At 46.6% G+C, this 12,240-nt stretch overlaps 2 protein-coding genes across 3 annotated transcripts; both read right to left on the bottom strand.

The window, feature by feature from the left end:
* Positions 1–926: 926 nt before the first annotated feature.
* On the bottom strand, positions 927–3,973 carry LOC147233609 (tubulin alpha-1A chain-like). 2 transcript variants are annotated; one of them, XM_086148581.1, is made up of 4 exons: positions 3,926–3,973; positions 2,740–2,962; positions 2,484–2,632; positions 927–2,122 (listed from the first exon to the last, which is right to left on the bottom strand). In XM_086148581.1, the coding sequence occupies exons 1-4, from the start codon at positions 3,926–3,928 to the stop codon at positions 1,142–1,144; spliced, it is 1,356 nt and encodes a 451-aa protein (XP_086004707.1). In that variant the 5' UTR covers positions 3,929–3,973; the 3' UTR covers positions 927–1,141. The 2 variants fall into 2 exon arrangements, with proteins under 2 accessions (XP_086004707.1, XP_086004708.1); XM_086148582.1 differs by lacking the exon at positions 3,926–3,973 and adding an exon at positions 3,746–3,868.
* Positions 3,974–9,187: 5,214 nt separating this feature from the next.
* LOC147233608 (tubulin alpha-1A chain-like) lies at positions 9,188–11,810 on the bottom strand. Its single transcript, XM_086148596.1, has 3 exons — positions 11,016–11,810; positions 10,352–10,500; positions 9,188–10,280 (listed from the first exon to the last, which is right to left on the bottom strand). Exons 1-3 carry the CDS (start codon positions 11,317–11,319, stop codon positions 9,300–9,302), a joined length of 1,434 nt encoding a protein of 477 aa, XP_086004722.1. The 5' UTR covers positions 11,320–11,810; the 3' UTR covers positions 9,188–9,299.
* Between the last annotated feature and the right edge of the window lie 430 nt (positions 11,811–12,240).

Raw genomic sequence — 12,240 nt, 5'->3', positions numbered from 1 at the left:
TGATTTTGTGTAAACCGATCTTATTTTAATCTTATTGCCTCTGTTTGGGTTCCTGTATCAATAAATATGAATATAAACATAAACAGAGGGACAACTGGAAGATAGCGTAAGACATCCACAAATAGCAGAGAGAACAACAACAACATCAAGGATAGGAATGGACAACAGAATGGGAGAAAAAAAAACAACGAGGATGAAAATAGACAACCAAAACCAAGGACCATCTGGATGAGGATCATCACCTGTTTGAAGCTAAGACGATAATCTGATAATCTGTAAGTTATATTTTGAATTGGGGGAAATGTACATTTACTATTCTGAGGATCTTGTTGTTTATTTGTTTATGTGCAGGGCCCCATATCTTTCCAAAATCAGAATTCTTTGTATTTTTTTGTGCATTTTTCTTGTGGTTTGCATGGTAAGCTATCGATCTACATATGAGGGTTGCAGAGAGTGAACATCTATTCTGCCAAATTTAATGACTCAGTAAATGGGTAAATGGTTTCTTGGGTCTTTGCTCCAAAATATCCCGCTAATGGAATTTATCTGGCGACAGTGACATCAAATGACATCAATTGTCAGACCTCAAATTCTGCGTTTTCTTTCCCAATCCACCATTCCAGCAAAAAATAGCCAAGGTCATAAAACGGGCCATCAATGACCTTAGTCCTTGTACTTTGAGGATGATGTGAGTAACATTTCATGAATGATGTTGATTTAACTGTCATTGTGTCCTCAAGACTTCTTCTACGGCATCTTTACTAGCAAACACTTGCATTTTAACCCTGCATCGGTGATGGGTCATCTGTGGATGGGATCATTTTGACCTTTAGATTTAAAAAAAACCTGTCAGTTGAGTGGAGCAACATCTCAGAAAGATCCCGAATATGATCAGAGATGGAAAAAGACAAGGCAAACACAGCAGAGGAGTGATATTTTAATTAGCGACAACTTAAACATCCAATATCATTGGAGCAGTCAGTTTTTGCAGACATACAACAGTGCATCATCAGCTCAGATAAAGAAAACACTCTGATATACTTGTGGGACCTGAAGCAATGTAATGTATTATTAAGTAGACTTTCTCGATCGCAAAACCATAGGTTCTTTATTCGTGCTGAACAAGAACATATGCTGGAGTCTAATACTCCTCCCCTTCCTCCTCCCCCTCATCTCCAAGGCTGTCGGTGCCGACCTCCTCGTAATCCTTCTCCAGAGCGGCCATGTCTTCTCTGGCCTCGGAGAACTCGCCCTCCTCCATTCCCTCCCCGACGTACCAGTGCACGAAGGCCCTCTTGGCGTACATGAGGTCGAACTTGTGGTCGAGTCGAGCCCAGGCCTCGGCGATGGCGGTGGTGTTGCTCAGCATGCAGACGGCCCTCTGCACTTTGGCCAGGTCTCCTCCGGGAACCACCGTGGGAGGCTGGTAGTTGATGCCCACCTTGAAGCCGGTGGGACACCAGTCCACGAACTGGATGGTGCGCTTGGTTTTGATGGTGGCGATGGCGGAATTCACATCTTTGGGCACTACGTCGCCGCGGAATAACAGGCAGCAGGCCATGTATTTCCCGTGGCGAGGATCGCATTTCACCATCTGATTGGCCGGTTCGAAGCAGGCGTTGGTGATCTCGGCCACCGACAGCTGCTCGTGATAGGCCTTCTCTGCGGAGATGACCGGGGCGTAGGTGGCCAGAGGGAAGTGGATGCGAGGGTAGGGCACCAGGTTGGTCTGGAACTCGGTCAGATCCACGTTCAAGGCGCCGTCAAACCGCAGGGAGGCGGTGATGGAGGACACGATCTGGCCGATCAGCCTGTTGAGGTTGGTGTAGGTGGGACGCTCGATGTCCAGGTTCCGGCGGCAGATGTCGTAGATGGCCTCGTTGTCCACCATGAAGGCGCAGTCGGAGTGTTCCAGCGTGGTGTGGGTGGTCAGGATGGAGTTGTACGGCTCCACCACGGCCGTGGACACCTGAGGAGCGGGGTAGATGGCAAACTCCAACTTGGACTTCTTGCCGTAGTCGACGGAGAGGCGTTCCATCAGCAGAGAGGTGAAGCCAGAGCCGGTTCCTCCTCCGAAAGAGTGGAAGATGAGGAAACCTTGGAGTCCCGTGCACTGATCGGCCTGCGGCGGCAAACACGGCTTTACTTTCTGGGTAACATCTGATGGCCCCCAGATGACCCAAGTAACAATATCACAACAATAGCACTTTCAACTTGCAAAATACATATTTTATTGCCTGTTTATATATCGTATAGTTATTTTTAGCTGTATATTTTATATGTATTGTCTATTTTATACAGTTTTATATTTGTATTGTCCAGGACTACAGATGGAAATTAGCTATGAGCTATAATCTGGTACAAACATCTCCGTCTCTGTGCTTAATGTATTTGTACACTGTCCTAATAAACTTCTAAACAAATAAACAAACAAACAACAGGCTCCAATCCCCATTCGGGCGTCGTCGCGCAGTGAATCTCACCAGTTTACGAATCCGGTCCAGAACCAGGTCGATGATCTCCTTGCCGATCGTGTAATGACCTCGGGCGTAGTTGTTGGCGGCATCTTCCTTCCCGGTTATCAGCTGCTCGGGATGGAAGAGCTGCCGGTAGGTGCCTGTGCGGACCTCATCTGGAGAAGCAATGGCAATACATTCAAGTTCTTGATGGAGACATCCTTGAAGACCCTATCCTAAACAAGAAACGTGTCATCACATTTTAGGAATTAAATAGTCCTACCAATGACAGTTGGCTCCAAGTCCACAAAGACGGCCCTGGGAACATGTTTCCCCGCTCCGGTCTCGCTGAAGAAGGTGTTGAAGGAGTCGTCTCCACCTCCGATGGTCTTGTCGCTGGGCATCTGACCGTCCGGCTGGATGCCGTGTTCCAGGCAGTACAGCTCCCAGCAGGCGTTGCCTATCTGAGATCCGGCTTGGCCAACATGGACCGAGATGCACTCGCGCTGTCGTCAAAGACAAAAATCGGACTTTGAGCAGGACGGCTCGCTCAAGTTACGCGCACCAAAAACACAGGGGACCACGATACTGTCCGGATGTGGCTCAGTAAAGTAGACATACCTATCTTAAACCGTAGGATCCCACCAAGAATTATGAAAAAGGGTTCACAAATTATCAGACGTTGTTGAATTATTCTTTGAAGCTTCACCAAACTTGGTTCATTCAGATTTCTGTTGTACTCATGCATGTTTTAAGCACCAGGTGAAGTGAGCAAGTGAATAATATATATCAGTGAAACGCTTTTCGAAATCATAAAAAAAGTAAACCTTCCAAGAGTCTACATTTTTAATGTAAACAAATCCGTGACTCTATTTTCGTGCAGGATGGTCAGAAAGGAGAGGGCGCGTGCAAGGTGGCTATCGGCTAGTTAGCAATTTCCATTCATGTGAGTTGAAAGCGGCTCAGGGTCGCGTGATGTCGAAGAAACTTGAACATCCGGTTTCACTCTGGACATCTATTCTTCTTTCCTTTCAAGAAATATCAGACCAAACTTATCAAACCAGGGGTGATAAGATGCTAATTCTGATATAATGTATTCGCCGGCTCACAGGTGCGACTTTCTATTTGCAGTCTTTGGAGAAAAGAGTTTCCCCCGGGGGTTGATGCTATTCCAGGAATTACATTTTGACCCCAAGGAGTATTTTCATAAACCCCGAGCTCTAACTTTTAAACATTATTTACAGGTTTTAATATATCTGTTGTTGCCTGCACAGTTCGAGTAACTCTACCTGTTTTGGTGGACTGAACCAAGAGTGTAACCGTAGCCGGAAGGTAACATCTGAGTTCGATTGGCGCTCGGCTCCTCGGATTGATCAAACCGATAGGTACATTTTTGTCTCCAAAAAACAAGTCGATGTTCAAAGATAAACCATAAACAGAGGGTTTGAAGAGCTTAAAGTGGTTCTCACCATGTTTGCTTCCCTTCGAGCGTCCCCTTGTTCACCTGATATGAGCGGTCGGGGAGGTTGTGGCAGGTGGGAGTCCAGGAAGCTCCTTTATAGAGCGCTATCGCTAAGCAACAGCGTGTTGTGGTAACTGGAGGAGCTGGAGATGCAAACAACATCTCCCCGGAGTAGAAAGGGAGGATGACGAGCGGCAAACAGGAGATCAGGCGGCGATGCTCTCGCGCGGATCACGGGAGAACAATCGTTGTTGTCCAAGACAAGAAACCACCAACAATAGGCTGAAAGCGGTGAAAGTAAACACGCAACTGTCAGGTTTGACCTTTCAGGCGAAGGTCACGTTCACTGCTGACAGTGAGAGGAGGGAAGAAGTGGACTTGTAGTCTTTGGATAACATACTTTCATCCTCACTTTTTCAACGAAATTCCAGATTTCAAACCAACTACAGTGATCCCTCGCTATAACGCGGTTTACTTTTCACGGTTTCGCTACTTTGCAGATTTGCGTTGTGCATTGTGTTCTGCATTTTGATTGGCTAAAAAGTCACTCCGCTTCTTCTCTACCTGTGCGTCAATAACGTCGCAGTTTAATATGTGCACGTACGTAAAACAGCTTGACAAATTTACATGACGTACGTGCAAATTCTCTTGCGATTTCGAGTTTCTCTTAAACCCATAATGTTGACAAAACGCTCTGGAGCGACAAAAAGGCCCAAAAGGCAGCGGAAGTTGCTATCTATTGCTGATAAAGTTAAACTTCTGGACATGCTAAGGGAAGGTAAAAGCTACGCGGCTGTAGGTCGGCATTATGGAATGAATGAATCTTCCGTTCGTTCCATAAAGAAGTATTGTATAATAATTGAAAAAAAAATAAAGGTTTCTCCTTCACGGATTTTGCCTATCACGGGTTCTTTTTGGAATGTAACCCCCGTGAAAAACAAGGGTATACTGTACCCGGTATCTTAATGAATACCAGTCAACATTAGACTGAGTCAGGGGACTTCTTGCTGTGTTGTTCATCACAAAGCGCTTTCTCGATATCGTTTCAGCCGTGCTGCCCGTCTTGCTAATTTTCATGATGATCAAAAATATATTCAAGCAGTTCAGATGCAATAACACATTGCTTTTCATGCTCTGAATGCAGGCCAGTGCTGTGCAGTCAGGTGAGGCAGCAAAGGCCATGCCTCACTAGCCAATCTTGGTCAGAAAAAAATGGTTATATTTATCAGTGATTTGCACTATAAAGGTATTTTTCATTGAACTTCACCAGTTTTAGATTGTGTTTTTATTCAAAATCACTGGATTTTCATATTTACTGTTCACATACTGAGAAGAGATGCGCTGTGAGGCAGCGGACTGCTGAGCCTCAGTGTCGATTGCGCAATCATGCTCTGCACTAAGACCATATTGCTGTCTCTTTGTATGTTGCTATTAAAATGTTGAAACACTTTTGCTCTATGTACTACATTTCCCACAGTGCTTTTTTTTTCCAACAACCGCACGTGTTACTAGTTTCTTGTGCTGAGCGAACATAAAACATCTGCCAAGACCCACTAAGTGAGGCACGCAGTTCCCCTGCCTCACTGTAGGGGGCGCTCACAAATCCAGGGATTCTTCTTGATCAAATGGTAAAAAAGCTACTCTGTCGTGTTCATATGTTTGGCAATCTGATTGTGATGAAGTCAGTGCCTCAGCAGCCGTGAAGCTCACGCAGGTCATTGATGCAGGCTAGTGAACATTAGCGATTAAAGGCTTGGCTAAGTCACGATGGGAAATCCTGCAGCGCCCCCCTGTGTCGTCAGGGGTCGTTATCTCATCGAAACTGAAAAAAAGTACCGTCCGATAAAAGCCGGCGTCCTCGGGCCAGCGAACAATAAACAGACTTCTTTAATGTAGCACGGCCATGTTTAAACGGCGTCTCGCTTTGAAACTTCACATTCACGAGTGTCAGACGGATCCGTCGCTCGGCGGCCTCGACCGGCTCTCGTTACAGGTCGCCGTTCTGCCGGCGCTGAGGTGGAGGTTAATTTACAATGCACAGAAAGTGGGGCGGCGGGACAAACGCTGGAAGACGCTCGGTTATCTGAGATCTGTTCTTCGGGTTTCACACGGAGCATGTGATTTCCACCGCATGCCGTCACATGAAAACGCTCATTTGGAAGAAAAAGAAAAGAGGGGTTGTTGTTTGTTTTGAGTCTCCAGGATACGGGCGACACCTAAAGCTGGAGTTTTACAATGGACGCCCACAGAGCAAAATTAACCCGGCCAATTATTGAACCACATGCTTGTGTTCGTTCTGCGTTTGCTTCTCCGGATGGCGTCCTGCCCGGAGCCCTGAATAAACATTGACGGGATCCACATCTCCGGCCTGTATTACACTTCCTCTGCAGGGTTTTCAGCAAAAAACATCAATAAATATCCCAGAGCGCCGCTGTCAGTCTTGTTACGTTTGAGGTCTCGACACTGTTCCCCTCTGCTTTTCCTCCAGGAGGCCAAACGTCTCTGAAACCCAGCGATGGACATTTTAAAGTACGTGTCAAATTCAAGGCCCGCGGGCCAAATGTGGCCCGCCACGTCATCGCAAGTGGCCCGTCTTGCAGAGAACGTCTCCAAAGGTAAATGGCCAGGAAGACTGTTTTAAGAATGCTGGGAATGCATATGTAACATTTAGGATTTGAACAAATAATATATTCAGTTATTTAAAATGAAGCTGTAATTACATTACATTTGGTTACATTGAGTTACATCTATACTGCTAACGTTACATGCGGCCCTTTGAGGGCAACCATGATGCTGATGTGGCCCTAAATGGAAATGAGTCCGACACCCCTTTTTTAAAGCTTCGAGTTCCGTGCGATGGTTTTAACATTTTGAATAAATATTGCATTGAAAAATGAGCAGGAGGAAAGCGAAGGAAATGGGAATTCCCGTTATCGAAACGTTGTAGAAAAAGACATTTCTGCAATGTTAAAGACGCAAGACTAATCAATAAAGATCACTTTTGTCAAATGTACTGCTCAAAAAAAATAAAGGGAACACTTGTAACACTAGAACACAACGTAACTCCAAGTCAATCACACTTGTGTGAAATAAAAGTTTCCACTTAGGAAGCAACACGGACTCATTTGGACTTTTTTAAGGACATGAAATCAGCCTGGAGTGTGTTTTTACACTTTCATTTGGAGTCCAGACCTCCATGGGTTCATACGTTTGATTTCCATTGATCATTTTTATGTGATTTTGTTGTCAACACATTCAACTATGTAAAGAACAAAGTATTAAAGAAGAATATTTCATTCATTCAGATCTAGCATGTGTTGTTTTAATGTTCCCTTTATTTTTTTGAGCAGTGTATATGAAGATATTTTGAATTTAAATGGATTATAAATGCTCTTTTTTTCTCCAGAAATAAAATAAAATGACATATTGAGAGATAAAACACTAGGGAATGTTTGAATTCTAAACCATTCATAATCAGGAGCGACATTTGAAGACATGTCCTCACTGCGAAAAAGTACTTCTAACAGCTCAGCATAAATAACTAGAATATATTTATAATGTAAAATGTTTGAAAAAATCAAAGTGATTTTAAGAAGCTAGAACTTCCAGTGAGGGAAAGACGGACAGTTGGTCCGACAGAGACGTGAAAGAAAATCAATATTATCATTTAAGTTGCCCGTCTGACCTCCTCGTGTGAAGGTAACCATGGAGACACAGAAACAAAACACTTGGTTTCCATGGATACCGTCTTCCAACGCTTTGTTTGGCAGGTGAAAAAGTCGCCAGAGTCGATGTGTGTCCGGAGCTCCGAGCGGCAAACACTCATTTCTGGTGAGCGTAATTACAAAGAAACACCAGGCAGATGATGAAGCACACACACACACACACACACACACACACACACACACACACACACACACACACACTGCAAATGTGAAAATGTTGAAGAAACACAAAACACCACTCACAAGCTGTTACTTGTCCGTCTACGTGCACGTGCGCAATGACGCTGTTACGATTTAGCCACAACAAACCAGACATAAGTAAAGTTATGGGAAAGAGTAGTGGAAACTGGACTGAGAGCAGAAGTCAGCATCTGTGAACAGCAGTATGGCTTCATGCCTAGGAAGAGTACTACAGATGCAGTATTTGCGTTGAGAATGCTAATAGAAAAGTACAGAGAAGGTCAGAGGGAGCTGCATTGTGTTTTTGTAGACCTAGAAAAGGCATATGACAGGGTGCCAAGAGAGGAGCTCTGGTATTGTAGTGGCAGAGAAGTATGTTAGACTGGTGCAGGACATGTATGCTAGCTGTGAGACACTGGTACGGTGTGCTGTAGGGGTAACAGAGAAGTTCAAGGTGAAGGTGGGACTCCATCAGGGATCAGCTCTGAGCCCCTTCTTGTTTGCAGTGGTGATGGACAGGCTGACAGATGAGGTGAGACAGGAATCCCCATGGACCATGATGTTTGCAGATGACATTGTGATCTGTAGTGAGAGCAGACAACAGGTAGAGGAACATCTAGAGAGATGGAGGTATGCTCTGGAAAGGAGAGGAATGAAAGTAAATCGCAGCAAGACAGAATATATGTGTGTGAATGAGAGGAACTCAGGTGGAGCGGTGAGGCTACAGGGAGTGGAGATCAAGAAGCTGGAGGATTTCAGGTACTCAGGGTCAACAGTCCAGAGCAACGGAGAGTGTGGAGAAGAGGTGAAGAGACGGTCCAAGCAGGTTGGAATGGGTGGAGAAAAGTGTCAGGAGTGCTATGTGATAGAAGACTATCGGCCAGAATAAAAGGAAAGGTGTACAAGACAGTGATGAGACCAGCGATGATGTTTGGACTAGAAACTGTTCCAATGACCAAAAGACAGCAGGCAGAACTAGAGGTTGCAGAGATGAAGATGTTGAGGTTCTCTTTGGGAGTGACCAGGATGGAGAGGATCAGGAATGAGTCGATCAGAGGGACGGCACATGTTAGATGTTTTGGAGAGAAGGTCAGAGAAGCCAGACTGAGATGGTTGGGTCATGTACAGAGAAGAGATAGTGAATATATTGGTAGACGGATGCTGGAATTGGAGCTGCCAGGCAGGAGGTCTGGAGGAAGACCAAAGAGAAGATTTATGGACGTAGTGAGAGAAGATATGAAGGTAGTTGGTGTGAGAGAGGAGGATCCAGAGAATAGGGTTAGATGGAGAAAGTTGACTCGCTGTGGCGACACCTGACAGGAAAAAGCTGAAAGAAGAAGAAGAAGAAGAAACCAGACAAAAGTATCAATTCCATGTTTTTAATGTGATATTCTTGTTTGGACTGTTAAGTAAAGTTAGACAAAGGTGTAAAATTGAAAGGTCGAAAACCCCAGGAGGTGTGAGTGTCCGGACCCATCAATACTCCTCCCCTTCCTCTTCCCCTTCGTCCAGGAGGCTGTCGGTGCCGACCTCCTCGTAATCCTTCTCCAGAGCGGCCATGTCTTCTCTGGCCTCTGAGAACTCGCCCTCCTCCATTCCCTCCCCGACGTACCAGTGCACGAAGGCCCTCTTGGCGTACATGAGGTCGAACTTGTGGTCGAGTCGAGCCCAGGCCTCGGCGATGGCGGTGGTGTTGCTCAGCATGCAGACGGCCCTCTGCACCTTGGCCAGGTCTCCTCCGGGAACCACCGTGGGAGGCTGGTAGTTGATGCCCACCTTGAAGCCGGTGGGACACCAGTCCACGAACTGGATGGTGCGCTTGGTTTTGATGGTGGCGATGGCGGTGTTGACATCTTTGGGCACTACGTCGCCGCGATACAGGAGACAGCAGGCCATGTATTTCCCGTGGCGAGGGTCGCATTTCACCATCTGATTGGCCGGTTCGAAGCAGGCGTTGGTGATCTCGGCCACTGACAGCTGCTCGTGATAGGCCTTCTCTGCGGAGATGACCGGGGCGTAGGTGACTAGAGGGAAGTGGATGCGAGGGTAGGGCACCAGGTTGGTCTGGAACTCGGTCAGATCCACGTTCAAGGCGCCGTCAAACCGCAGGGAGGCGGTGATGGAGGACACGATCTGGCCGATCAGCCTGTTGAGGTTGGTGTAGGTGGGACGCTCGATGTCCAGGTTCCGGCGGCAGATGTCGTAGATGGCCTCGTTGTCCACCATGAAGGCGCAGTCGGAGTGTTCCAGCGTGGTGTGGGTGGTCAGGATGGAGTTGTACGGCTCCACCACGGCCGTGGACACCTGAGGAGCGGGGTAGATGGCAAACTCCAACTTGGACTTCTTGCCGTAGTCGACGGAGAGGCGTTCCATCAGCAGAGAGGTGAAGCCAGAGCCGGTTCCTCCTCCGAAAGAGTGGAAGATGAGGAAACCTTGGAGTCCCGTGCACTGATCGGCCTGCGGCGGCAAACAAGGCTTTACTACAGGCTCCAATCCCCATGCGGGCGTCGTCGCGCAGTGAATCTCACCAGTTTACGAATCCGGTCCAGAACCAGGTCGATGATCTCCTTGCCGATCGTGTAATGACCTCGGGCGTAGTTGTTGGCGGCATCTTCCTTCCCGGTTATCAGCTGCTCGGGATGGAAGAGCTGCCGGTAGGTGCCTGTGCGGACCTCATCTGGAGAAGGTAGCACAATCATTGCATAGTCATCAACCGCTGGAGACCCATCTTCACCACGCTTCTAAATGTCTCAAGAGTCAAGAAAGGGTTCACCAAACTAGTATCCCCCCCAAAAAATCAAGTAGCCCTTCCAATGACCGATGGCTCCAAGTAATTCAAGTACTTTTGGAGGCATCGTTGAAGACCCATTGAAGACCCTAGACCCTAGAAGGCCCAAGAAACAAGAAACGGGTCACCACATTTTAGGAATCAAATAGCCCTATCAATGACCAATGGCTCCAAGCAATTCAAGTACTTTTGGAGACATCCTTGAAGACCCTATTCCACTGCAAGAAACAAGAAACGGGTCACCACATTTTAGAAATCAAGTAGTCCTTCCAATGACCGATGGCTCCAAGTAATTCAAGTACTTTTGGAGGCATCGTTGAAGACCCCACTCCACCGCACTTTACCCTGAATGTCCCAAGAAACAAGAAACGGGTCACCACATTTTAGGAATCAAGTAGTCCTACCAATGACCGATGGCTCCAAGTCCACAAAGACGGCCCTGGGAACATGTTTCCCCGCTCCGGTCTCGCTGAAGAAGGTGTTGAAGGAGTCGTCTCCACCTCCGATGGTCTTGTCGCTGGGCATCTGACCGTCCGGCTGGATGCCGTGTTCCAGGCAGTACAGCTCCCAGCAGGCGTTGCCCATCTGGACCCCGGCCTGACCCACGTGGACTGAGAGACATTCACGCTGGTGGAGCAAAAAAAAATGATTTCCTTGCCGAATTTTGTCGAGAAAGCTCAAAAAACAAGGACGATTTAAGCTTACCATGATTGCACTTTCCTGCCGGTGAAGTTGAGGATCTGGAGAAGACCACTGTCACAGTCTCACCGCTCTTATAGCTGCTGCAGACGCTATGGTAACAAGTTCTGTTGCAGGTGAATTTGTCAACTGGGTTTACAGGGAGGAGCAAAAGGCAATCATTCATCAGCTGAACGCTTTGTGCAAACTTTCCCTCGCTACACATTAACAGCACTTTGTCCAGGGCAGAGATGATGAATAACCTGGACCCTCCACCTTCCTGCTGAGGTGCAACCAGACCTGGTGACCAATCACCAAACAAACATTGCGTTGGTGCAGGGGTGCCTACACTTGAGAGCTACTTTTCAAATGACCATGTGAAAATGATCTATCTACTGAGTATACCTAACACAATAAACGTTTGTGGATTTTGCATAACTGCATGAACCCTTATGGTGGTACTTTTTTGGTAAATACCTTATTCTGATGACTTGAATGGAGTCAGCGGTGTAGTTGAAGTGAGCTGGGAGGAAAATAACTGCTTTCCTGACAGCTGGGATTTTAGTTCCTTCACCTTTTTCCTTCTCAGCTCACTTTTCGGAGGGAAGTCAGTGTCGTAGTTTTTATGAACGCTCCAAATTTCCCGGCAGACCGGCAGAAGAGGCAAACGCACTTTGAAAATGACATAGTAAAAAAAAAAAAAAAAAAAAGTCCACCTCCCATTCCGTATGGAAGTGATACGTTTTAGTCTTTTTACGCGGTCCACTCATTTTTATACCCGTAAGTTTAGAAGACATAAATTGGAGGCTAACTTGCTAGCTTGCTGGAGCGCGCCGTGACGCCTGTGTCATATAAAGGTCAGACCGACTGCCAGTCATGTGACAAATTTCATAGTGAGAATGTATAAGAATAAGAACAACTTTATTTGTCCCGGAGGACTTTCACATTTCT

This window comes from Fistularia commersonii, chromosome 6, assembly GCF_037954325.1.
Source record: "Fistularia commersonii isolate RoL2024-O1a breed Wild chromosome 6, RoL_Fcom_v1.0, whole genome shotgun sequence".
NCBI classification, from domain to species: Eukaryota; Metazoa; Chordata; class Actinopteri; order Syngnathiformes; family Fistulariidae; genus Fistularia; species Fistularia commersonii.
This window is presented reverse-complemented; position numbering and strand designations above follow the sequence as displayed.

What these genes read in the sequence shown, in the direction of transcription:
- LOC147233608 (XM_086148596.1), bottom strand. Translation starts at nt 11,319, where the DNA reads ATGGTAAGCTTAAATCGTCCTTGTTTTTTGAGCTTTCTCGACAAAATT. An exon ending in CTTGGAGCCATCGGTCATTG is followed by an intron (nt 10,501 to 11,015) that starts GTAGGACTACTT and finishes TACCTTCTCCAG; the next exon opens with ATGAGGTCCGCACAGGCACC. An exon ending in TGGACCGGATTCGTAAACTG is followed by an intron (nt 10,281 to 10,351) that starts GTGAGATTCACT and finishes TTGCCGCCGCAG; the next exon opens with GCCGATCAGTGCACGGGACT.
- LOC147233609 (XM_086148581.1), bottom strand. An exon ending in CTTGGAGCCAACTGTCATTG is followed by an intron (nt 2,633 to 2,739) that starts GTAGGACTATTT and finishes TTGCTTCTCCAG; the next exon opens with ATGAGGTCCGCACAGGCACC. An exon ending in TGGACCGGATTCGTAAACTG is followed by an intron (nt 2,123 to 2,483) that starts GTGAGATTCACT and finishes TTGCCGCCGCAG; the next exon opens with GCCGATCAGTGCACGGGACT.